Genomic DNA, 27,089 nt, shown 5'->3' with positions numbered 1-27,089 from the left:
CCTTCCAGGCTGGCACCAGCCCAGAATTTTGTCACACCAAAAAAACACAATAGAACAAATTAGTAACCACCTTATAAAGTCCTTCACTGTGCTTTATTGAGAAATATTTACTATGGATTGATTACAGTATGATTAAAGAAATATGCTTGTTCATTAAACATGTCCAAGCAGGAGTGCAGGATTCAAGTATTTTGATGTGCAACATAAACTAGTGATTGTCATAAATTTTGGGTTGACAATAAGGGTAGTGTTGCTATATTACTCTGTCAAAATAGGACTCACAAATTTGGTCAATAGAGAACCTTTTGCCTACTGTACATATTAATTTGGGGCTAATTCAACACCTGAGAAAGTGAAACTCAAAACACACTAGCTAGATTGAGTGAGACTTGTAAAAGTGTGCTTTAAACAATGTATGTTTCTTAATTGCTAGGCATACAAATAAGATTATTTATTGATACATTTGAAAGAAGGTCTAGTTGTGGTCACAACCGGACTAGATTGTGAATAACTCTTGGTGGAATACATTGCTTCACTGCCGCGAGAGTGATATGAACAATATATTTTGCGAACTGCAGCCACCCAAATGATTCGTTCTCGAGTTTGAGTTTGACGAGCAGATGCTGTGTATAGTTTGGTTAAACAAAGCTGTGTCCATCATTCAATAACCAATTAACTGCATTCATTTTTGCACCACACAGCATGTTCTATTTTCCCTTGTGCACATGATATACACAGTTGTTGGTCAGAGCACATCTCCGGAGCCGGTGAGCTGGAGGAGCGTGTATTAATCCTGCTTTAGAATGAATTGTGGCCAGCAGGTCACGTCGTTCGTCGGAAGGAGCGGACCAAAGTGCAGCGTGTGTATCGTTCCACATATTTTATTGAACTGGGAAACTATGCAAGATACACAAATAAACTAAAGACCAAAAACAACAAACCGTGACGAAGAGGTGCAACATACACTAACTCAATAACAATCTCCCACAAACCCAGGTGGGAAAAACAACTACTTAAGTATGATCTTCAATTAGAGACAACAATGACCAGCTGCCTCTAATTTGAGATCATCCCAAAAAAGCCCAACATAGAAATACAAAAACTATAACATAACAACATAGAAAAAACTAGAAAAAAAACCTGTCATGCCCTGACCTACTCTACCATAGAAAATAACAGCTTTCTATGGTCAGGACGTGACACAGCAGGTCAAACGAACGATTAAAATGAACGAGTCACTCTGAAAAAAATAATCATGACTCTCGAGTCAGTAAAAAGAGTCGTTCAAAAATAATGAATCGTTTGCGAATTGCACATCACTACATATCACTCCCAAAGACACAAGCAAAAACTCTTACATAAATGTAGCAGCCTATACATCTAAACATTAGCGAATTACATGCTGTATTGCACGGAAATTAGAAAATGTTTCAGTCTGATTAATTGTAGGCTACTAAAAGCAGCAGCTGCATAGTCTAGCCTACAATGAGCCTTGTCCCTCTGGCCAGGGTAAACAAAGCGGTAACGTTGTGTATTTCTAGCCCATTTGTTTGTGAGGAAATGTGAATGAAATCAAATTTGGTTTACATTCAAACTTGGGCTGACTAGGCTATCTAGACTTCTTCAATCCAAATTGATTAACTGGAAAGAATCAATAAACACAATAGGTGACATAGACTTTGAGTACATAATTAATTAGGTCAACAGTTGCATAGGGCAGGAGTACACCATGCAAACCAGCATAAAGAAAGCTTTTTTTCATCCTCCCCAAGGCCAGGAGTTCTTTTAAAACCATGTTAGAAAAACTCTGGTCCCATCATAGCCCATATTGCACCTTTTTACAACATATTATTCACATCATACTGTTTAATCCAGAGTTTTACCTGCTTAGGTTACTTGATCACTCTGGGACCTGTGGTGCCACCTCTGACTGAAGGTGTACTGTTTGACCAAATCATGGTTTTAGCCTCTCAAAAAATAATACTTTTTGAGTGAGGAGAAAGCTATAATTTGCCACTCGCAATGATGTGTGATCAATAAAAAAATTGAACTAGCACAGCCAAGTCAAAGGCTAGTAAAATGTGACTAAATGGTCACAGTCTGGAGCCTACTCTCTCTCACACACAGACACACAGACACACACACACACACACACACACACACACACACACACACACACACACACACACACACACACACACACACACACACACACACACACACAGAGTAAGGTCACTGTAATAAAAGTGTAACTAACCTGGCATACAAAAAGGCCCGATTCCTTCAGTGATCCTACGTCTCACAGGCTCCTGTTGCGGTAGGCCTGACCGGTTGAGTTATGAGAGTATTTAGAGAGGTGCTCGCCCACTTAACAGTAAATGCCATGGGCAAGGTCAGCCATTTGCCAGTGATCTAATTGTCCTGCATGTTTAAACCATCACATGAGAGTCGAACGCCTCTGACAAGCAAGTCACTATCAATCAAATTATCCACCTAACAACGTTACCTTGGAGCAATATCACTACACTCCCTCACCAGTGAACCGATGCATGTGCTGTCACGGCCAGGGGAAAACCCAACAATCACAACTAGGGGGAAAACAGCAACGTATGGGATAAGGCAACACAAGATAATGCAAATATGGTTTGCAAAGGTATCCCATCCATTCATGTTCTCTCTCTCTCTGATTCAGCGCTAGGTCAACGTTTTAAAACAATTGAGCATTGTTTTTTTTATAAAATAGGCCATATATTGTTCTCAAAGTTGGTTTATTTTCTGAAACAAACTAAGAACTTAATTTATTGGCAAACAAAAGTCAGCGGAGCGAGGCAGAGCATCACAATTGTGTTCTTCTGCACAGAGGTCTTATTTAACATTTGTTTCTATTCAAGGATGGGAAATCATTAACTAGCATGATTTCACTGCAGCCATAGAGCCCCCACCTGACGCAGTGAATCTATTAGCAAGAAAATCATCATAGGAGAGAGCGCATAAACCAAGAGACACCAAGCAGTGGCCATGTAAGGTGCTGACACTTTCTAATGAAGAAACCTAAATGCAGGGCCAAGCCTTGTAATCTAATCTTGGAGAGCTTTGCATCTGGGCCGAGGCTGTTATTGACTGTATTGGGGGCCATAAATCATGGGAACAGCACAGTGTGAACGGCCCACTGGCTCGGCTGATGTGAGCACTTGCAATCTGCTTTCAGGTCACCTGCGCAGTGGAGCACACTGACTCAGACGCAACAGTAACTACAGCATACCAGATAGACAGGAGCCCGGGCAGTGTCTGCAATCTCGCACTCTCATTCCGAGCCAGACACAAGCACACACACACATGGACGCACATGAAGTACACCCACATACAACAACATTATACCTGTTCATGCACAAACACACATACACTTGTGAGGGAATTAGCAAACAAGAAGGCATACACACACACACTTCATGCGCAAACACTCATTCCCTCTCTCTCCACACTCCCTGCACACTCATTTAACCACTCTGTCTATTACGGTCCTACTGAGTGGAGTTCACTTGGAGGTGGACTGAAGGTGCCGTTTACTGGCAGGCATCGACAATTCACCACATGTGCTGGCATTACAATAAAATGGAGCACTCAACCAAACTCATTGATTCGACATCAGCGTACTTTGCACCCCGCTCCACTAGGAAACAAGCAGTGTAGACATTTTATGCATCTAACTACTGTCAGTTAATTTAACACTGCAGAAGAGTGTGCAAGTCTACTGCATTTTGAGGTTTTAGACCATATCCTGACAAGACATTGAGGTTAAAGGATCATTGGTCATAGTCATGCATGAATTTGTCTGAGGTCCATGATGACGATGACCGAGTTCCTGTCGCATAACATCACTGTCTCAGCTCCAATATGCCCTGATGACAGACTGACCACATAACTGTGTTAATAAGAGGACAGTGCATCAACTCTCCAGAGATCAACTCTTCATCCTAACAAACCAGAAAAGAAACAGGCCAATATACATTTCAGAATGCTCCAAAATACATAAATAAATGCTCAAAGTTCAATATCAGTATTTGATCAAAGCTTAATCATTGTAGTCCCACAATAATGATAAATACTGCTAATGATAATGCAGTCTCTTCCTATTGCCTTGGGAACTGTTCATCATGGAGATCTATAAACCTTGACACCCCTTTGACAGGCTCCAGAAAAAGGACAGATTTGAGAGAGAATTTAAGAGACTTCTATTATTTGCAGAATTCAGTCTATTATTATAACATCTGAACTGGACTCTCAAGTGTCTTGGGAAGTGTCACAACTTCCGCCCAAGTTGGTCCCTCTCCTTGTTCGGGAGGCATTCGGCGGTCGACGTCACCGGCCTGCTAGCCATCGCCGATCCACTTTTCATTTTCCATTTGCTTTGTCTTTGTTTTACACACCTGGTTTCAATTCCCCAATTACATGTTCTTTATTTAACCTACTGTTTTCCCCATGGTTTTTGTGCGTGTTTGTTTTATGTATTTTGGTCCGTTTGTGTGGGCTTGGTATATCTACATGTATTTGATGATTTTGAGTAAAGTTACTTTTATTACTCATCTCTGCTGTCCTGCACCTGACTCCTCTGCACCAGCTACACTCAGACCTTTACAGAAAGAGAGATGAATGGGAGAAAGCGTCTTTTAAATCTCTCTCTATATTCCCCAACGAGTGCTAGGCTAGCTTTGTGTCACAGCCGGCAATACTCGACTCACATTCTTTAAAAAAATCTGACATCTTTCTTTGAGAGAGAGTTGGGGAAAGGACCTAATATTTTTGTCATCTGCAGTCTGATTTAAAAAATGATGTTTTGGTTGTTTTAGCTTAGACTGTTTGGAAACTACTGACTCCTCAGTATTCTCAGGCAGTCTCTCATTTGAGTAAGCGGTTAAAGTACAGGACAACCTATTAGACTTAAAACTTTGTGAAAGTGATTTTTTTCAGGCACTGGTCTACTCAGTAGCTCATAGAAATAGAATCCAGTTAAATAAGGACATAAAATAATAATATATGCCATTTAGCAGATGCTTTTATCCAAAACGAATTATTCATGCATGGTCCCTGGAATCAAACCCACTATCCTGCCTTTGCAAGCATCAAAGCACCATGTTCTACCAACTGAGCTACAGAGGACCACCCATAAGTAAGCATGCTTTAGACAAGGACATAATGCAAGCCTGTCTTCCTGTGTTCGTCAATGACACACTACACAGTGAGCTAATTCAAGAGATTCAATTGAGTCACTTGTGATGTCATTCTGTGAAAGGATAAAGAAAGTTCAGGATGGAAGTTGAGATGAGATCTGAGGACAAATGCCAAGCTGAACCTGAGCAGGGGCATTACAGGTACTGAGTCACCCAATCTCAGATAGCTGTTGGTACTACCGATCGTCCAGCCTCCTGGCTATCAGCTAAGTGGGTCCAGGAGGTAAAACTAAACTAATTCTCTCCCTGGGAGAAAACATGTGTGGTCTACAGCTACAGTAGCCATGTCCATATCTGTGTAACCACTGTCTGATGGCTCTCACACCACACCACACCACACCACACACACACACACACACACACACACACACACACACACACACATGCATGCGCACGCGCACACGCACGCGCACACGCACACACACACACACACACGCACACACACACACACACACACACAAAGTCTTGTACAGCTAACTTTGTGGACTCTAACCCTAACCCGTACCCTTACCCTAACTGTAGCTCCTAACCATAACCCTAAAACTAACCCTAGCTCCTAACCCTGACCCTTAACGCAATTCTAACCCTAACACCAATTCTAACCTTAACCCTAAACCACCTAGAAATCATATTTGACCTCGGGGGGACTAACGAAATGTCCCCAGTTGGTCAAATTCTTTTGGTTTACTACATCTGGTCCCCACAAGAATAGTTAAACACGTCCACAAACACACACACACACACACACACACACACACACACACACACACACACACACACAACCATCTGAGAGTATGGTCAAAATGTATTTATTAAACATTAATACGTTTTTGCTAACCTCTAAGCAAGCAAACCTCCTTGTTCAGTAAAATAGCATTGTTCTTACATATATCCTGATGAATAGAAAGAGAGAGGCAACCATTTCGAAACAGGGGCTTGTTATTTATTGAACAGAATCCCTAAGAGAAGCAAAGAACATGGTCAACTTCACTGAGATTGTTATTTAAGACTGGGTTGATATCCGTGAAGCCTTACTTCAGAAAATCTTTTTGCTTTGAGTTCAAACCCAAGGGACTCTTTATTAGCCAAGTCCCCAATGGAAAGAAAGACAGAAAGAGAAAAAAGGGCCCCAAAAAATCTATGCATAGAATAACTTGCTTCTTTGATGAGAAATATGCCTGTCCCCCATGTCTGTTTGCCATGTCTTCTTTTCGCACAATTAAATAGCAGAGAATGGAAATGTCATTACCATTTCTTTATAAAAAAATAATAATAACGGTATGTGCAGTTTAAACACAGCCTTTCCATTGATATGCAGAATCAGCTAGGAGTTTTGTGGGAGTGTGTTGGAGAATCCAATCTGTCTCTCTACAGGCCATTGTACACCAGTAATGACACAGACCATCACAAAATCCTAGCATTATAATTATGCAATGGGTGCAAAAAAAAGAGACAGAGAAAAATATACAATTATAGCAGACAAAGAGCTCTCTTATTGCTTTCAAGTCAGAGATGAGACGATGTACCAAATGAAGTCGTCTGTAGTGGCGTAACCTGTGGCTAGCGTTTTATTTTTCTATGGCACTCTTCTTTTATTAGTTCTAACTCTTAAACTCTCAACATTTCAGTAATAACTTTTTTTCAAAGCTTACAGAATTACATTTCAAAGTGTCTGGGAGAAGAGAGGAGAAAGAAATTGATTTCGCACTGATCAAGCGATGTATCTCCAAAAAGTGGTTAAACAATAAACTTTTTTAGAAGATGGAAACCTGATTCATACCGGAGGAAAGGTGACCCGTCGGAGGTCAGGAATGACACATTTGTTCATGTCAGACAAGCATATGAGGAGAATAACTTACAGTTTCTTTGGAGAGTAATAGCCTACTCGAATCATGTACAGTATCTACAGATGTGGGATCTTAATTTCATCACCCTGTTGCAGGATAACTTTCCTGCAATGCAAGACATTCAAAACTAGCAGAGTATTTGAGATTTTAAAAGGCTTTTGAAGTTTGTCATTTCTACTTTGAAATTTCAGACTTCATTTTCCCTTACAAAAAATGTATCAAACCATACAAAAATGTCCATTCATTATAATCCACATTATAATTCACACATCCTGTTGCTGCAGGATTATATTTCCTGTTGCTGTAGCAAACTGGCTCAAATTAAGAGCCTACATGTGTATGTGGTATGTGTGTTATCTAAGCACAGATGGGCAAGAGACCTATATAGGCCTATATACAGTACAGTACAATCACTTACATGCAGTTCTGAACTCTGAGGGTTTTAAACTCTTCATTCTAACACTGTGCCATAGCCTAGGGCTAGGCACTAAAGCCTCTTTGTGGCACCTCTTACTTTCAGCCAATTAAGACAAGCTTTGATGCAGACATAAAGGTCTCCTATTGCATATTGCACCATTACCATTTCACTGTTGAAGCTCAAACTGAACTTTGATATTCACACTGAGCCTTTTAAGAAGTTAATTCAATTAAAATGACTGGGTCGTCCTGAACTTACCTTACATGTTCACTTTTATTATATAAATTACACTGAACAAAGAAAGGTGATGGAGCTGCTTGGATGAAGGTCTAAATATGGGTAAATTGCATATTGGCTGGCAATTACTTCTTTTTAAAACACCTCAGAGTGAAACACTAAAACTATCCAATATTCAGTAAGACTGCCCACTTATCACCTTACCTTAATTAGCTTAACCTAACTCTACCTTGCTGTGTACCTTGCTTGCTTGATAAAGTTTCTACATATGGTAAAACAATCAAACAATGCTAATATAAAATTACTCTTGAACCAATGCTTGCGACATTGGACATTTACTAGGCCCTGTTTCCGCTTGTGAACGTTAAATCAAAGCAACATCCCAAGTGTTCTGTTTTCAGAACATAAATTATGACCAAGGATCTCCTTCTTAATCAACCTAAGCACACACTACTAATAAAACATGATAGCAATACAGTTTTGCAAAGTCAAGGTAAAATATTTTGTCCGTAAAGCAAGCCTAGAGAGCACTTTGCATGTCATATAAAATGTCATATGGTGGTAAAATAAATATAACTTAGCCTATAAAGTAATTAATTCAATCACAAGGGAACACAGTGTACACTATAAGACCATTGGATTGATGCTCCAATCATTTCCCAGCCTAAATATATGGCACAGTAATAATATATTTAGGTAAAAACAGCATCTCCCTCTACCTGTCTGATGGACTAACAACAGCACACAAACACCTAACCTGTGCCCAAGCCAATGCATCTATACATTTAACATACCTATACACTGCATACACACAGTCACATAAAACATTCACATACACAGTCAGCCACATATTGCCTGTTAGAAGTGTTGGGGAGAGGAGGCAGTTAGATTTTCCCCTAGCTCTGTGCCTGTCACACGATAGCTTTCCTCAGGACCAATTCAGTTTGATGGGTCTTTGAAAGCTGCTTGCCGGCCCTTGAGTTCCCTAAAAAGGAAGTGACCTAAGCCAAGCAGCAGTAATTACCTCCACAGTTCACCAGAGAGTTCTAATTTCTGTAGCCTCCTGACTATTCCTGGAGTCGCCATTATGTGTGATTGATGGTTTATAAAAGCTTTTTTACACTTCTGACATTTGTGTGAAACAAGCAGGTCTGAACTTTCCATCTGGTGTACCTGCCTCCTCGGCACCCCTCGCCCCTCGCCCCCCTCCCCAAAGTCCTCCACTGTCCTTGAGCTGCGGCGTGTTGCTTTGATCATGGCTCTTTAGGGAAAGGGCAGGAACACAGAAAGACGAATGCTTTCCCAGGGCACATCACAGGCGACTCCTCTGCGCTTTAATCACTATCAACACTGCATTGTAAATGCAGAGAGTGTGCCAAGCTGCTTACAAGCACAACTGTCACCAATGTCATATCCACCACTGTGCTCCCCGCAGGGGTAGAATACTTAGTCCCTTCTCTCCTTTCTCTGGTTGAGCACAGAGCAGTGCTACTGTAGCTCTGATGAAAGAGGGAAGAAGATGCTAAATATGTATCTCTTTATCAGAACGCTTGGTGTGGATGTGTTCCCTTTAAGAAAATAGAACAGAGGTCAGGGCTTCTCACCTTGAACACAAATTAATTGATTGCTGTGTTTACACCAAGAGATAAGGTGACAATCTCAGCTTGTGTTTAGTATCACACTGATAAAGACAGTACACTATTGATGTGTCCAGTAAACTGTGCAGAACACACTATGTGAAGATAAACATCGGTTTCCAATGCACTGCTGCTTCATGGCGGTAGAGATGGACTCAGCTACATGCTTGCGTGCATAATTTTCAAAACCTTTGTAAAACACATCCCATTAAAAATCAGTTATTTTTCCAGGGTCAATACAAAAACCATTCGCCAGGCTTAGGCAGAGGTAGGCACCCCCATTCATACACCATGCAGTATATACAAAAGGATGTGGACACCCCTTCAAGCGAGTGGATTCGGCTATTTCAGACACACCCGTTGCTGACAGGTGTATAAAATCTAGCACACAGCCATGCAATCTCCATAGACAAACATTGGCAGTAGAATGGCCTTACTAAAGAGCTCAGTGACTTTATACGTGGCACCGCCATAGGATCAAATTTCTGCCCTGCTAGAGCTGCCCCAGTCACCTGTAAGTGCTGTTATTGTGAAGTGGAAACGTCTTACAGCAACAATGGCTCAGCCGCGAAGTAGTAGGCCACACAAGCTCACAGAAGGGGACCGGCTAGTGCTGAAGCGCGTAGCAGGTAAACATTGTCTGTCCGCGGTTGCAACACTCACTACTGAGTTCCAAACTGCCTCTGGAAGCAACGCCAGCACAAGAGCTGTTCGTCGGGAGCTTCATGAAATGGGTTTCCATGGCCGAGCAGCCGCACACAAGCCTAAGATCACCATGCACAATGCCAAGCGTCAGCTGGAGTGGTGTAAAGCTCGCCACCATTGGATTCTGGAGCAGTGGAAAAGTGTTCTTTGAAATGATAAATCACACTTCATCATCTGGCTGTCCAACAGACAAATCTGGGTTTGGAAGATGCCAGGAGAACGCTACCTGCCCGAATGCATATTGCCTACTGTAAAGTTTGGTGGAGGAGGAATAATGGTGGGGCTGTTTTTCATGGTCCGGGCTAGATCCCTTAGTTCCAGTGAAGGGAAATCTTAATGCTACAGCATACAATGACATTCTAGATGATTATGTGGTTCCAACTTTGTGGCACCAGCTTGAGGAAGGCCCTTTCCTGTTTCAGCACAACAATTCCGCCGTGCACATACAGAAATGGTCTGTCGAGATCGGCATGGAAGAACTTGACTGGCCTGCACAGAGCCCTAACCTCAACCCCATCGAACACCTTTGGGATGAATTGGAACGCCGACTGCGAGCCAGGCCTAATCGCCCCAGATCAGTGCCCGACCACACTAATGCTATTCTGGCTGAATGGAAGCAAGTCCCTGCAGCAATGTTCCAACATCTAGTGGAAAATCTTCCCAGAAGAGTGGAGGATGTTATAGCAGCAAAGGGGGGACCAACTCTGATTTTGGAATAAGATGTTCGACGACCAGGTGTCCACTTTTGGTCATGTAGTGTATATCATTGAGAGCACAAAGACCATGCCATGTCTTGATTTCCCTTTTGAGACCCCAACACTGAACATAACAATATAAATGAACATGGCCAATTCCCTGGTTAGTTAAACTAATACAGCCTGCACATGTTTTATTTGAAATAACGAGACGAGGAGCATTTTCTCCAGTATGTGGCACCCATGTGCCTTGACCAGTCACCACACAGGAAATCACAGCCATTAAAACAGTCCTGGGGGAACCATATCTGTCTCAACTACACTACATATGGTTAAGACGTTTACAGTAGATCAATTATCACAATTCTCTACTGACTTTAATTTCACTACCTTTCATAGACAAAGGGCACGTTTTTTACGAACATCAATCAACACGTAATTAATGTAGCTCTGACTGCATATCAATTGCTTTCAGTGTAAATTCCGCCACATGAAAGACATTTAAATAAAACAACATCCCTTCCTGTAATGATGACCAATCCAAAACCCACCTCTTGTAATTCCATTTCACCATCATCATTAGCCAGTTGCAGAGAGAGCAGTGCTTGGTCTCTAAACCACCAAGATACAAAGCTGCAAGGCTTTTTAGCTTTCTGTGCACCTCCCAAGTTTCCTTGGAAACCTGGGAGTTGAGCAGAACACAGATGCATGTCACTGCTATGCATCCTCCACATTGGTTGTAAATTCAGGATTAGAGCTTTCAATATGATTAGAAAGAAAAGCAACATATCATATTTAATGCCAGTGATGCCACGTAATTACATGTAAGGCTGTGGAGAGCTCACTGGGTGGAACAGAAGTATAGAGTTCTAAAGGGGATACAGATTCAAAGAAGGCCTACTTACAAACTCACGGAACTGTAATCAAGAGAAAGTAGAAAAAATGTAAGAAACAAAAGCAGACATAAATACCAGTAAAGGAGAGCACTATTTGTGTTGACTCAAGAGCAGGTGATACCCTTTCAAAGGTGAATATTTATATTGCAGGTTAATTTCTCACAAAGCCCCATAAATTGGCATAGACACCACCCTGTCATTATCATCAACAGCATTTTATTCAATTGTTCTATCAATCATTTTAAGGGTTGGAATCTGGATGCATGCATGTGTTTTCAACCCATGGTAATCTAGTTACTTCCAGTATACCTACTAAAAAACCCAAGGCAACCCCTTAAAGTGTAATAGCTTGCACGTGACAATCACCTGGCTAGCTATGTGTTTGCTTTGAATCCTGGAGACCCAGGATTTTACATGGTACCTATCAGTGAGATGACAGGGGGAGAGAGATAGAGAGAGAACGTAGGGAGGGAGGGAGATATAGATGACAACATTGGTGAAGAGTTGTCTCTTCTTTCCACCACTGAAAACTCCCTGGTGATAAAGTGAATTAAATTTAGATTAGCCCTCACGCTTGACCCGGCCGCTTTGAAAAGGCACAAAAACAGATTACGGCTGCTTGATAAGGAATGGGGCTGCAGAGACAGATCACATATGAGGCATGGGGAGCCTGAGAGGCATAGAGGCAGAGGGCTGAGCTGAGCTGAGCTGTACTCTTTCCACAGGTTGACTCCTGTGGGGACCTGTTGCCAGGGTAGCAGAGGTGCCAGGCAGAGATGGCAGACTTGTTTGCTTTCTGCTCAGCTCGGTCAGACTCTATGCCATGTTCCTGGCTGTGCCCGAACTGGGTTTGGGGCACACACACACAGAGACATACCCCAACAGCAAGAGAGAGAAAGACAGACATGGAAGTGCTAATACTGCAGTCTGTGAACACAGCCAAGTGACTGTCAACTGTGTGCACTGTTGCACAAAAATCACGCTTCCCTCTTCAAAAACATGTCTGATTTTGGCCATATTTGCATTTCGGAGTTCCCACAATTCCTATTGTGCACTGAAAGGAAAGACGACCACACACAGAGTGAGGGGATATAGGCTACAGGATCTTAATTTTAGCCAGTTTGCTACAGAAGGAAAATAATCCTACAGCAACAGGAAATGAGAAGTATTATGTGGATTATAATTAATTAACATTTTAGTAGGGGTTGATACATTTTTCGTAAGGGAAAATGAAGTCTGACGTTTCTAAGTGGAAATGTCAAATGTCAGATGCCTTTTTAAATCTCAAATACACTACAAGTTTAAAATGTATTGCACTGCAGGAAAGTTCTCCTGTAACAGAGTGATCCAAATAAGATCCTACATCTGCACAAGGAAAGCTCATAAAAGATCACCTAAGACAATTTGTTAATGGTAAACAACAAGTATTCATAATAACCATGTAATGGTTCCTAAACATGCATTCCATATGGATCTTTCTTGTCTGATCATAAGGGGTTTTGGCAGGGCTCCTAAATAGCAATGATGTCTTGGTCCTCTGAGGCAGGGAGATACTTCAGTCAATGTCAGAGCGGTTTGTTCTGGTGGAAAATTCAAAACCAGACCACATAGCCTGGCTAATTGTTTCTCGGAGAATCACTTTCTTTAGATTATGAACACTTGAACATAGGTTTAGAGTTCAAGAAATCACATGTAAAAATTGTTTGAGATGAAGCTGTCGTGTCACATTTCATTAATGTAATTTACAAGATTAGAATTGAGGAAAATCCAAGAAATCAATTTGAACTTGCAGAAGGGTGATTAAATTATAATTTAATCAGACTGACAAATCAAAGGAAACAGACAAATGTGCTTGGAAACATTAAAATAAAATGTTCTAAAGTTTCTGGCAATAGAGATGACGGAGGATTGGATTTTGAACAATGTTTTGGACATTATAATGTAAACCTCATTCATACTGTAACATCCTGACCATGGTGTTTGTCACTACTGAAGCTATCACACTATGATTTACCACTGTATGGTGCATCTCATCACTTGTATTTGAATGGAATTTACTCACCAGAAACTCCTAAACAACTAAAAACGATTTGAAAATAACATCAGAGTCGATAAAAAGTCATCTTGGACAAAAGAGAGGAAAACTGAGGAAAAAAAGAACAAGGCACAGTGCCAAAAGCTGTTTGTATGTGAAGTCTGTGACAGCTATAAAGGCACAACAAATAGCATTGTCACCTTCTCATGCGGCGTAAACCCTTGAATGCCAAAGTAAGGCATGTACAGGTGTTTGGGGAAGATAAGACCCCCTGTCCCATATTTTTAAAAGGGTTCCAGCTTTAAAAAAGGTACATATTGCTCGGTGCTAGGATGCCAATCATTTCCATTTCACATAGACCTATAGACTTAAGGCTTGTCTCGTCTGGGAGAGGTCTGGGAGAGGTGCTTGTCACTTGAGAGTCAGTGCTCAGGAAAAGATGGAGAGATAGAGAGATGGACTGAGATGCTCCTGACAGACAGAAACCTACGGATTATATCTAAAGGTTCTAAACCTCACCAGAGAGTACAACATTAGCCTATAAATGCATGATGACAACCAACCCATGAACGTATGGGTAAGCCTCTCTTTGGGTTTCTTTGGGGTACTCTCTTATGGTAATGCTAAAGGGGAAATTTGTTGTAGTCTCCTTATTTGTGGCTATGATGTCTATACATCAGGTTAAATGCTGTAGTGACAGTAGTGCTGGTTACAACCATTCTTCAAATGAATACTTGTATCACAAATGATTCATAATGTTATAGTGCATCCAGCTGACACGTCACTAAAAAGTTCCAAAAGCATACATTACTGCAGCTTCCATGGAGAATGCTTAAAACCATTAACATATTGCACATGCAATGTGATGCAGATAATGCAGCTGGCCCAGGCGCAGAATAATGCTCCATAGCTTGTGACAAAGCAATAGCGACCTGCTATAATGGAGGCCATGGGCATGCCAAATAGATTCATTTCATAACACACCCCTGCCAGCACATGATGATACGCTTGTGAAACAAACTGCAACAGAGTCAAAATGATCATGACTGTGATTTTTTTTTAAACTCACTGAAATCCGAGCATGAACATTTGTATCACAGGCTTAAAGGTACAGTGGTGTAGCTACAACATTCCAACCAGAAGATCGAATATCAATGTGGCCGGTATAGATGGTCACAGAAAAAGCATTCTGTGCTGTTTTGCTAATGTCATGATATTGAGCTGAGCTGAATTACTTGCATTCCATTTCATTTTTAGTTTTTTTGTGAGTTCAACGTGCCGTTTCTCTAGAGAGAAATCAAATAATTCATGATAAATTGTCAAGAAATATGTGGGACGCTGGTCTGATTTGAAATTATAGTTTTCATTAAGCAAATATTCAACCTAGTTCAGCGCAGAAACTTGGTAATTAACCACAATGGCCATAATCCATTGCGGCTGTTTTTTTCCGGCCACGGACAGAGGCAGATACACACACACACACACACAGACCATATGAGACCACATGAGAGAGGAATGGCACAACACAACACAATGATTGTAGCGGGGTGCATAATTGGCGGCAGAGAAGTCAGGCGCAGGAGAGCAGAACTGGGTAATAACCAGAGATTTATTTAGCAAAACCAACAGCATCCAGAACAACAAGATAAATGGGCACAAAAATAACCCGTCGTGCGCTCACGGAGAACAAGCACTACAATAAACAATCCCACACAAAGACATGGGGGGAACAGAGGGTTAAATACACAACAAGTAATTGAGGGAATTGAAACCAGGTGTGAGGAAAAACAAGACAAAACACATGGAAAATGAAAAGTGGATCGATGATGGCTAGAAGACCGGCGACGCCGACTGCCGCCCGAACAAGAAGAGGACCCGACTTCGGCGGAAGTCGTGACAATGATGACAGGGATAGAGACAGGTGAAGTAGCTCTACCCGATTGATAGTTGAAGTAGATGGTAATAAGCAATCTTATTAAGTATGCCCAATCTACTTTGAAGACCTAGTAAAATGATTTAGTCAGCCAGCTAGCTACTACTAGCCTAGCTAAATATGATTATTCGTTCACAGAGATAATGTCAGATGGTTGTCTGGCTGGCTGCTACTGCCTGAACAGAGATGAGATGATGACTTTAAGCTGTGAAAAATAATAAAAGTAAAAAAACGAAGTAATATACACAACTTAAATATTTTATTAAAGTAATGTGAATACAATATGGTTATTAAGTGACAAGCAGTAATGGGAATTCACTACCATCATACCATCCTGTATCACACTACTGTCTTTCCTCTGAATCTCAGAAGGGTTGGTCCTGGTCGGTCCCTGGATGGGACCCCAGATGCTGCTGGAAGTGGTGTTGGAGGGCCTGTAGGAGGCACTCTTTCCTCTGGTCTAAAAAAAGAACCCAATGCCACAGGGAAGTGATTGGGGACATTGCCCTGTGTAGGGTGCCTTTCGGATGGGACGTTAAATGGGTGTTCTGACTGTCTGTGGTCACTAAAGAGCCCATGGCACTTATCGTAAGAGTAGGGATGTTACCACCCCTGTCATTCCACCCCTGACTGTATGGCTGCTGCCTCTGCATTTAAATCACTGCTCTGTTTCCTGTTAGCACACCCTGACTCTAAAGTATTCATCTACACTCTACACAGGGTATTTTTCTATTCAGTCTTCATGAGACGTCTCAGGGTTTGGGCGTGAAGGTATTGTTCAGTCAAGCAGAATCTTTCCTGCTTCAAATGAAGAAGAACATCCATCAGCACTAAATGATTCATATCAGCTCTTAGTATCAGTTGGCCAGTGGAGGAGTACACACTTGAAAGCACTGTGTTGCATTACTCAGAAATGCACACAAACATACTTTAACCTTCTCTCTCTGAATAGCAGGTGAAGTGTCAATAACGGATTGCTTTTTTGTTGTTTCATCCCTTGTTGATACAGAACTACTCACAGAGAGCAAAGGCACTAACCTACCCAAACAGTGGCCACTTTTTATTACTATGGATCATCCTGGGAAAAAATCTGTTAAATGTTTGAAAGGAAATACATGAGAATAAATGTGTTTTCTCTTGACCTATTTGCCAACAGATGATAATTAATAACTATAATCACCTGTAGCCATGTTAGATCTCTTAATAATACGAGTGAGGAATGTCGCAGCCAGTATCCGCGGTTCATAACACTAGGTCCGGATTCCAAATTCATATGTAATTATGGAGGTGGTGGTAACAGCAGACAGGGGAGGTAATTAAACAGAGAGAGACAGAAAACCTCTTCAGAGCCAGGCTCTGACTGGAGCTCTGCTCTGCACAGGGGGTGATCAGTGACAAAGCACACATAAAGATCCAACACGGAGGCCTTGATCAGCTCATACTGTACACTCCATGTCAGACATGTTCCAACTCGTGTTAATTCCTTCCCCATTAAATTCACTAGGCAAGGGATGGTCGCTTCTTTAGACAATGAGGGCCCTGCAGATCACGACAAAATCTCTAACTTGATCTAAATAGGCCTAAAAGAGATATGGGTCGCCTGCACGAAATTTGGGAGTTAAAGTACAAGATGCTTGAGACTCATGGGCCCATGCCTTAGTGGTGCTTCCAGTCCCATTAGATCACCCAGTACTTAAGAGACCTGAGAAGGAGCAGCAGAGCCACGGCAGGCAGGGCTTTGACCCTCCAGCCATCTGGGCCCTACTGAACCATGTATATGGCCGGGTTAAAACCAGTGGATTGTGTCCTGCTCTCAAACGATAAAAGATATAAGGCACATAACCCTTTGTCATTTTGCTGAAATGCGTCATTGTTTTGTATGGGGTCTTACTAGGCTCTCTCCACAGAATGAGGGAGAATGGGGTTAATAAACACTGTAGCAGAAGAGGAGGGGGTGGGGTCGGGGGTTTCTACATATTTAGAGCTGTTGCTTTCAACTATTGTAATTTGATCGTAGGAGGTAATCAATTAGTCAACATCTTGTAGTGACTGCTTAATTAATGAGCCCGAGCATGGGACTTGTTTGCATCATTAAAATCTCAAAGTCATTGTGCGCCAAGTGTTAAGGGAGCGCTGTCATTAGGAAAATATCTGTGCTCAAGTGATAATCAATGCTGTTCACTGTTGGGCCTTTTAATCAATGTAGCTGACTAAATCAGATAGGCCCTGTTCTTGTTCTTTCTTTGGGAGATGTATCTTGTTTCAGTGAAGCTCTCATTTGAGTCTCGTCAGCTAATAAAAGTTTCATAACATGAAAAAATGGTGTTTTGTCTCAACTTATGTTTGCAGTTATGAATTATTTGTAATTAACCAACCAACCCTGTATCACATACACAGTAAGTGACAGAGGAGAACCGAGGCAACTGAACTTGATGAACCGACATGCCCTGAGTTACTACATAGGGACTTATAGGTAATTCATCATGGTTTGTTAATAGGGAGAACAAGTAAAGTAATATCTACATTGTCATGTAAAATTCAGTTATCAGTAGAAAAGAACAGGACAAATCCCTCTCATCTCTACCTAAGTGTATTCTGACACAACAATCTGCATTTCTTATGGAGGATGAGGTCAACTCTTATAAAGCACGCAGTGCGTTTCAACAAGAAAATGTAAACGTACACCCTTTTTGTGGAAATGTTATTCTTTCTATAGCTTACTCTGCTACAACAGTTAGTTATGAATGAATGGTACAGTATAAACATGATAACAAGAGCCTGTATGCTCTTGTACTGTACATGAAATGCATTTCCATGGACAAGCGTTAAGCTTGTTTCTCCTCTAGCAGCAATCCTGATGTGTGAGTGGCTGAGTGCCAGTTAAGCCAAAATCCCTGACCCCCTGACCCCAGCTCTGAATGGGGGCTGGCTGCCTCCCTCCACGTGTTCAGCGGCGATCAGCCATGTCATAGCAGGCAGCGCTGACTCTATCGACACACCAATAAATCTGCCTGAGGAGTTCATGAACTGTACTGCAGGAAACCCAGGACAAACCAGGGAGTGGTAGCTACAGCACATTAACAACTGACAGAAATTACACAGAGAAAATGCATGAATAAAGAAGCAGACATCTGTCTATGTCAGCGGTCAATCCTGTGTTCTATATCTTGACTGCGCTGAGAAGTAAGGTCTTAGATCAGCGGCTGCTGTGTTTGAAAAGACTTGGTAGTCTGCCGTGACATTTAAGCGGTGCATCGGTGATGCACGTGACTGTTCAAATGGTTTGACTGAGAGCCACAGTCATGTTTACAGACACTGGGTTAACTGGGACATGCCAGGCCAGTGAGTATTTGTAAATTAAATAAACTAAGGGCTGAATTCAATCTGTATCGCAGAAGATCCAACTGCATTCATGGTAAACGTGAATGCATATGTTGGCTGTTAAGATATGGGGACAAGGTTAGCGTTAGGATATAGACAAACACACTATCCAGAATACACTTCCACACTTCATTCCCCTAGGAGGCAGCAGTAACCTTGTCTAGGTGTTGAGCCTGGTTGATAAGCACATCAGGTGCTGCCAATTAGCGTGACCGCCAGGCAGTGTCACAACTGGCAAGCCATGAGGCTGCTGAGTTTGTTTGGTGGCCAATAGGCCTTTTGTTTGTTTTTAAGTCTTTAGTCCGGGCATGCCTTTGGTATTTTTCCTTTTTGTATGTTTATTTTCGTCACCATCTGAACACCTAATAATCTGCTTGGACTGGTCTACCAAGAGGTCAAGACGGAGATGACCCTGAACTTGGTAAGTTGCTGTCTCCCTGGGCACATTTGCATCCAACACGGTCCTCAAACTCTGATTTCTTACATACTGTAAATGCACACATTCATTCAGGTTACATACTAGTTAACTACCGTAATTTCAGGACTATTAAGCGCACCTGAATATAAGCCGCACCCACTGAATTATTATTTTGAACATAAATAAGCCGCACATGTCTATAAGCCGCAGGTGCCTACCGGTACATTGAAACAAATGAACTTTACACAGGCTTTAACGAAACACGGCTTGTAACAAAAATAAATAGGCTTTAACGAAACACGGCTTGTAACAAAAATAAATAGGCTTTAACTGTCACGTCCTGACCAGCAGAGGGAGTAATTGTATTAGATTTTGGTCAGGATGTGGCAGAAGGGTATTTGTTTTGTATGGTTCGGGGTGGTGGTTTGTTTAGTAGGGTATTTGATTTATGTATTCCGGGGGGTTTTGAGTTATGTTCTATGTTTGTATTTCTATGTTCTTTCTAGTTCTTTGTATTTCTATGTCTAGGTTTGGGTGTTGGACTCTCAATTGGAGGCAGGTGTTTTTAGTTGCCTCTGATTGAGAGTCCTATATATAGGTATGTGTTTTGTTTTGTAGTCTGTGGGAGATTGTTCCATGTATAGCTTATGGCCTTACAGGACTGTTTATTCGTCGTTGTGTTTCTTTTGGTGTACGTGTTTATTTTGTTTTTTTCCTTCTTTCCTTAATAAAAGAAGATGAGTACACATATACCCGCTGTGTTTTGGTCTCAATCCGACGACAGCGGGGTAAGGAGCGAGGGAACAAATACATGGACTATCAGGGGAATTGGACATGGGAGGAAATTTTGGACGGGGCTGGACCATGGCATCAGGCTGGGGATTACCGTCTCCCACCGGAGGAGATTGAAGCAGCCAAGGCAGAGCGGCGCAGGTATGAAGCCATATACGCGCCGATAAAGCACGAGAGGCACCCCCAATCATTTTTTTGGGGAGGGGCACACGGGTAGTTTGGCTGGGCCAAGAGTGAGCCCTAAGCTAGCTACCCATGCTTATATGGAGAAACGTATGGAGTGGAGGGCGCCGAAGTTTGAAGAAGTGCGCACGATCTCGCCCATACGCTCGCACAGTCCGGTGCAAGCTATTCCAGCCCCTCGCAGATGCCGTGCTAGAGTGGGCATCCAGCCTGGTAGGAGGATGCCTGCGCAGCGCGTCTGGTCGCCGGTACGCCTCCTAGGACCAGGCTACCCTACGCCCGCTCTACGCACGGTAACCATCAAGCCCCTGCATAGCCCAGTTCGCCCTGTACTAGCACCCCAGCAGCGTGATTCAATTCCTCATGCTGCTGTTTCCAACATCTTATCATCGACTTATTAAGACCAAGCTCCCATGCAGCAGTTCTATTTCCTTTTCCAACAGCCAGATCAATCGCCTTCAACTTGAAAGCTGCGTCATATGCATTTCTCTGTGTCTTTGCCATGATGAGGGTGACAAAATGACTACTGTAATCAGAATGATGGGAAGTTTGAGAGCGCTCGATTTAATCTAAACAGTAAACAAAATAGTTTTTTGACCTTAACTCGTTCGGCAATTTCATTGGTCTAATGAAAGCTTCATGCCGCCAAAAAACTGAGCACGTCACAGAATGTGTTTTTTTCGAGAAAAAAAAATTGAAAGCGGGAAAAATCCATATATTAGCCGCGTCATTGTTTGAGCCGTGAGGTTCAAAGCTGGGAAAAAAGTTGCGGCTTATTGTCCGGAATTTACGGTAGGCCTAAGACCCCTAGACTTAGTGAGTGCCACAATATTAGCAGGCTAGTTATTTGGTTTGTAACACGGCTCAATCAGAAATTACCTTTACATTTTAATGTCGATCCTCCACGATACTTCTGCGATACAGATTGATTCCAGCCCTAAAGCAGATGAACACCTCTTTGTTGGAGAGAGAAAATTGCTACCCTTAAATCCATTCGCTCTGTGGAGTAGAGAGAAAGCAGGGGAAAATGTACTGACTTCTCAATAAAATACTCTTCAGCTGACCTTTCATTAGCTGACAAATTGAGAAGGGCCAGATCAGTCTTTCCCCTCATGTTTGAGTGAACACATGACATCAGAATGTGTCTTCGTTTTGATGTTGGAGCTACAGTACATCCACACATCCATAGTCAGCCGATGACCACTCTCATTGAGCATGAAAACAGTTTGCATGCCTTCCCAGGGATTAGTTTGTACAGATGAGTCAGATTAGGCTTCAATGTGAACATGCTCTAAATTTGTGTAACTAGGCCCGTTGGAAGGACTTGTGAGATTAAACACATTAGGAACTCCTGTACAGCTGTATCTGTTTAAATTGACATATTTAAATACTCGCCGCAAAGGGGGATAAAGAAGACATGGACTAAAAGAGGCTTAGCACTTATTTTATGGACCGAGAAGGAAAGGACAGGGCCTAACATACACACGCTGTTCAAATATCCATTTGCGTGCCATTCCACGTTTCCAAGCAACTTTTCTATTTCTGGTTCAGGCTCCACTACAAAAACTTGACAAATTAATTATAGCCTCTGAATTTTTTTCCTCCTTCAAAGAGTGGATACATGTGGGCAAGGCCAACCCTGGGCATAAGCATCATACAGTGCATTTGGAAAGTATTCAGACCACCTTACTTTTTCCACATTTTGTTACGTTACAGCCTTATTCAAAAATTGATTCAATTCTATTTTTTCCTCATCAATAAATACACTGCCATTATAAAAAATTCTAAACTGAAATATGACGTTTACATAACTATTCAGACCGTTTACTCAGCACTTTGTGAAAGCAACTTTGGCAGTGATTACAGCCTCTATGACACTACAAGCTTGGCACACCTATATTTGGGGAGTTTCTCCCATTCTTCTCAGCAGATCCCCTTAAGCTCTTTCAGGTTGGATGGGGAGTGTCGCTGCAAAGCTATTTTCAGGTCTCTCCAGAGATGTTTGATCGGGTTCAAGTCCGGGCTCTGGCTGGGCCACTCAAGGACATTCAGAGACTTGTTCCCGAAACCACTCCTACATTGTCTTGGCTGTGTGTTTACTCAGCACTTTGGCTGTGTGTTTACTTTGGCTGTGTGTTTACTCAGCACTTTGTGAAAGCAACTTTGGCAGTGATTACAGCCTCTATGACACTACAAGCTTGGCACACCTATATTTGGGGAGTTTCTCCCATTCTTCTCAGCAGATCCTCTTAAGCTCTTTCAGGTTGGATGGGGAGTGTCGCTGCAAAGCTATTTTCAGGTCTCTCCAGAGATGTTTGATCGGGTTCAAGTCCGGGCTCTGGCTGGGCCACTCAAGGACATTCAGAGACTTGTTCCCGAAACCACTCCTACGTTGTCTTGGCTGTGTGCTTAGGGTCATTGTCCTGTTGGAAGGTGAACCTTCGCCCCCAGTCTGAGGTCCTGAGCATTCTGGAGCAGGTTTTCATCAAGAATCTCTCTGTACTTTGCTCCGTTCATCTTTCCCTTGATCCTGACTAGTCTCCCAGTCCCTGCCGCTGAAAATAATCCCCACAGCATGATGCTGCCACAACCATGCTTCACCGTAGGGATAGTGCCAGGTTTCCTACAGATGTAACACTTGGCATTCAGGCCAAAGAGTTCAATCTTGGTTTCATCAGACCAGAGAATCTTGTTTCTCATGGTCTGAGAGTCTTTAGGTGCCTTTTGGCAAACTTCAAGTGGGCTGACATGTGCCTTTTACTGAGGAGTGGCTTCTGTCTGGCCACTCTACCATAAAGGCCTGATTGGTGGAGTGCTGCAGAGATGGTTGTCCTTCGGGAAGTTCTGCCATCTCCACAGAGGAACTCTGGAGCTCTGTCAGAGTGACCATCGGGTTCTTGGTCACCTCCCTAACCAAGGCCCTTCTTCCCTGATTGCTCAGTTTGGCTGGTCTAGGAAGTCTTGGTGGTCCCAAACTTCTTCCATTTAAGAATGATGGAGGCCACTGTGTTCTTGGGGACCTTCAGTGTTGCAGAAATGTTTTGGTACCCTTCCCTAGATCTGTGCCTTGACACAATCCTGTCTCAGAGCTCTACGGACAGTTCCTTCAACCTCATGGCTTAGTTATTGGTCTGACATGCACTGTAGACAGGTGTGTGCCTTTCCAAATCATGTCCAATCAATTTAATTTACCGCGGGTAGACTCCAATCAAGTTGTAGAAACATCTCAAGGATGATAAATGGAAACAAGATGGACATGAGCTAAATTTTGAGTCAATAAGGGTATAAATATGTATGTAAATAAGGTACTTCTGCTAAAATGTACGAAAACCTGTTTTCACTTCATTATTTATGGGCTATTGTGTGTAGATTGCTGAAAATAGTTTTTACATCTATTTTAGAATAAGGCTGTAACGTAACAAAATGTGGAAAAAGTCAAGGGGTCTGAATACTTTCCGAATGCACTGTATGCGGTCACCTAAGGCCCTGGCCGCTAGGAGGACCCCCCCCAAAAACTCAGTCTGGGTCTCAACTTACTGTTGAGTGTTAGAATAGTAGAAAACTAATTTGGATGTGCCTCAGGAATTTTCCTCTTGTTATATCAGTCACTGATAGTCACTCAATTAGCCCATGTCAGCTAAACATTTTTAGATTGGTAAGTTAGTCTACCAAGCAAACTGAACTTGTAGTATTCCTGGACAAATTACCAACCTGGCACAAAGGCCACGTGCCGAGGGGCCCTGACCTGCAGGGGGCCCCCATTGATTTTGTTAGTCACTCTCACTCAGATATCATACTAACATTGTATAAGTCATGGCAAAATGTGCAGAATTTATGGAAATTAGCTGTAAAACAGTAAAGAATGTGTTAGAAAATTGCAAAATGTTCTCTCTATCCCATAGCAAAATGTGTAGAATTGCAGGAAATTAACTTTAAAACTTTCTGTCAGGACTGTATGACAAGACCAAATGCAGGTACCAAAGAGGCACGTAGCTCAGAGGTATCAGTTTGCCTTTGTAAGCTAGCGGACGCGCGATGAGGCCTGTCCTTATCAATGTCTGATGATAATAAAGAGCGTTCTCTCTGCTGGGCAGATAACAAAGAGCTTTCCCAAGCCAGCTAAGATACCAGGCTGTAGCGTAGCTGGCCTCCCTGCTCCATTGTTACTGAAAAGACACATCTGATCACATTTCAAAAGAAAAGGTGAACACCAGATAATGTATGATCTCTCTGGAAAGTTGAGAAAAATTCATGCCAAAGGTAAGACTAAACTTCTGACCCAGTGCTCTTTCTAATGCAGAATGGCAGAGTGTCTGAAATGTTCTATTGAGCCCTATCTCATTGATATTATGCAAACACAATACCATAGCCAACAACCAGACTACAAAGTAGAACATTCTGCCAGGGGAGTACAATAACGTTATACTCTCATTGTAATGTGACCCTAAAACGCGACCTGCATCTCACAAGCAAACACACCACACGTACAACCTAAACTGACATTTAGCTCCCAGCTCCGTGCCTTCATGTGAATTATTATAAGAGGTTTAGTTATGATAGAGGAGAGTGAATTTGCATTCAGAAACTAATCAAGTATCCACCTTTGACCCCAGTGGGCGACGAGAAAACAGCACAATGTGTTTTGTCAATCTAACAAGTGTAGACAATGTGACCTGGGTCCTAAAAAGAAACCCAGTGAAATGTGCTCTCCTTTCTTCTCCCCTCAGCCTCACCACTGACTGTCCACCTAGGAGATTAAGCCAGCTGAATGAATGTGCTACCTGGTTGGAATGCCAACGCTGGGCTGAAGAACAGCTTACTGTACAGGGACCTCCGCAGGACGAAATTAGAACAGGACAGGAGCCCATATCAAAAAAGAGTCTTAAAATAGACTACAAATCCACACAATTCCAGGGAAGCTTTATTATGCGTTCATATAATTAAAATACAGTAGAAAAAGAATGGAAAAAGTTCAAAACCCACTTTGAAAACAGTTTGTCCTTCATAGACAAGTGTGTCCTTCATATACAAGTTGGCCCTTCATATACAAGTTGGCCCACTGACAGGAATACAGAATGTAAGGTTTTCTGTAAATAAAACTCGCCCACTGGGGTCAAAGGTGGATTCCTGAACCACTCAGGACATCTCCAATATAAGAGTATATGTAGTGAAAGAAAGAGAAGCTCAGCTAGCAACACAAAGCAAATGTACGAACAGAGAGTGTAATGAATAAGAACAGCAAGAGAGAGGTGAAGTCAAATTCAGACAGGTCTTACTGTTACTAAAATGGCTAATACTTAATTTCACGGTCCTGTTTCACCTGATGTTTGCCTGGTATTTGCATTTAAAATATCTGGTACCAATGGGTACTTTCCCATACTTACAAAGAATGTAATACAATAGTAACTCGCTGGTACCAAATTGTGTGTAATATTGCTTGTTTTGACAATTACCATGTAATTCCAAGTAAATACCAGGTAAATAAATAATGGACTGTAAAATTTAGCTTAACCACTGTATAATTTAATTGTCTCAAATGACTGGATGTTGGTTGTGAAATTTTTGTCAGTTAAAATGTATAACGGAGTAGCAAACCTTATCCCTTGTTGCAGCCAGCCAGCCAGCCAGCAGAAGCACCTGTTTTTTTATCCTACAGCCAGCTTGTGGGTTGCTTCTCTCCTCCAGCAGAGAGTGCCAGCAAGAGGAGAGACAGAATAACGCTAGCGCTCGTCTTTTTCAAACCTCCTACCTTCCTCATATGAATGTTATTAAACACAAAAAGTATCTCCTCTCTCTTCAGAGAGCCAGCCACCAGTAACAAACATAGAGCATTGCATGCGGCTGGCGGTCTAACAGACCCAGGAAATAGAGGAGCGGCTGTTGCTCCAGCAAACTTCTCCTATTCAGGGAAAGCGGTACACAGATGAGGCGCTGCATTCAATGGATCGATCAGAATCGTGGCACAAACAGTGTGGCAATATAATCATTTACCTTGCAGGGCTGGGTCGCTAGAATATCCATGTGTGTCTCCCATTGTTAATTCCCTGTTTGTGTGAGTCCAGGGACAGGGAAATAGGTTATCTAATAGGCTCCCATGTAACTGCCGTCCTCCCGACTAAGCTGTAACACTAGAAAGGCTTTCTTATGTACAGACATTAGCATAGGTTGCTTCCTGGCTCACCTGTACTAATCTAACCTGTTCTGCTGTTGATTGACATCACTTCCTCCTCATTGCTGTACACTGGACCCACCTGTTATACAGGCATAAGCAGCAAAGCTACTCTATTGTGTTGTGAAGGTATCAGATTTCACTTTCATACATATATATATATATATATATATATATATATATATATATATATATATAAAGAAAACATTCTATTGTGCGTCATATGTTCATGTTTAAACTCTGAGAATAGTTTTCCTTCATAGAAGCAAAGCGATAGGGAATTTAGTAAAGGATTTAATGTTTGTAGTAGTTAGTAATACAACCAACATGTTTTCCCCCATGTGAGACACAGGGTACATTTCAACCTCCTATATGTGAGGGATATTCACCCGCAAGCACAATGGAAAGGATAAAACCGCTAATACAGCTTTGTGCCAGTCTATGGGATTGTCCCACACTAATCCAAACAAAAGTAAATGATTTGTTGGCGATCAAAGTATCTTTCTAAACAACAT

At 42.0% G+C, this 27,089-nt stretch overlaps 1 protein-coding gene across 2 annotated transcripts in view; it reads right to left on the bottom strand.

Moving 5' to 3' along the window:
• The window catches only part of naaladl2 (N-acetylated alpha-linked acidic dipeptidase like 2), a 288,194-nt gene extending 261,594 nt beyond the window's left edge, over positions 1–26,600 (bottom strand). For both annotated transcript variants that reach the window (XM_029707333.1, XM_029707334.1), the window contains exon 1: positions 26,397–26,600. In XM_029707333.1, the coding sequence (XP_029563193.1) occupies positions 26,397–26,439 (43 nt within the window). In that variant the 5' untranslated portion in view covers positions 26,440–26,600. The remainder of the gene's footprint in view (positions 1–26,396) is intronic.
• Positions 26,601–27,089: the final 489 nt, after the last annotated feature.

Source organism: Salmo trutta, chromosome 22 (genome assembly GCF_901001165.1).
Source record: "Salmo trutta chromosome 22, fSalTru1.1, whole genome shotgun sequence".
Lineage (NCBI taxonomy): Eukaryota > Metazoa > Chordata > Actinopteri > Salmoniformes > Salmonidae > Salmo > Salmo trutta.
This window is presented reverse-complemented; position numbering and strand designations above follow the sequence as displayed.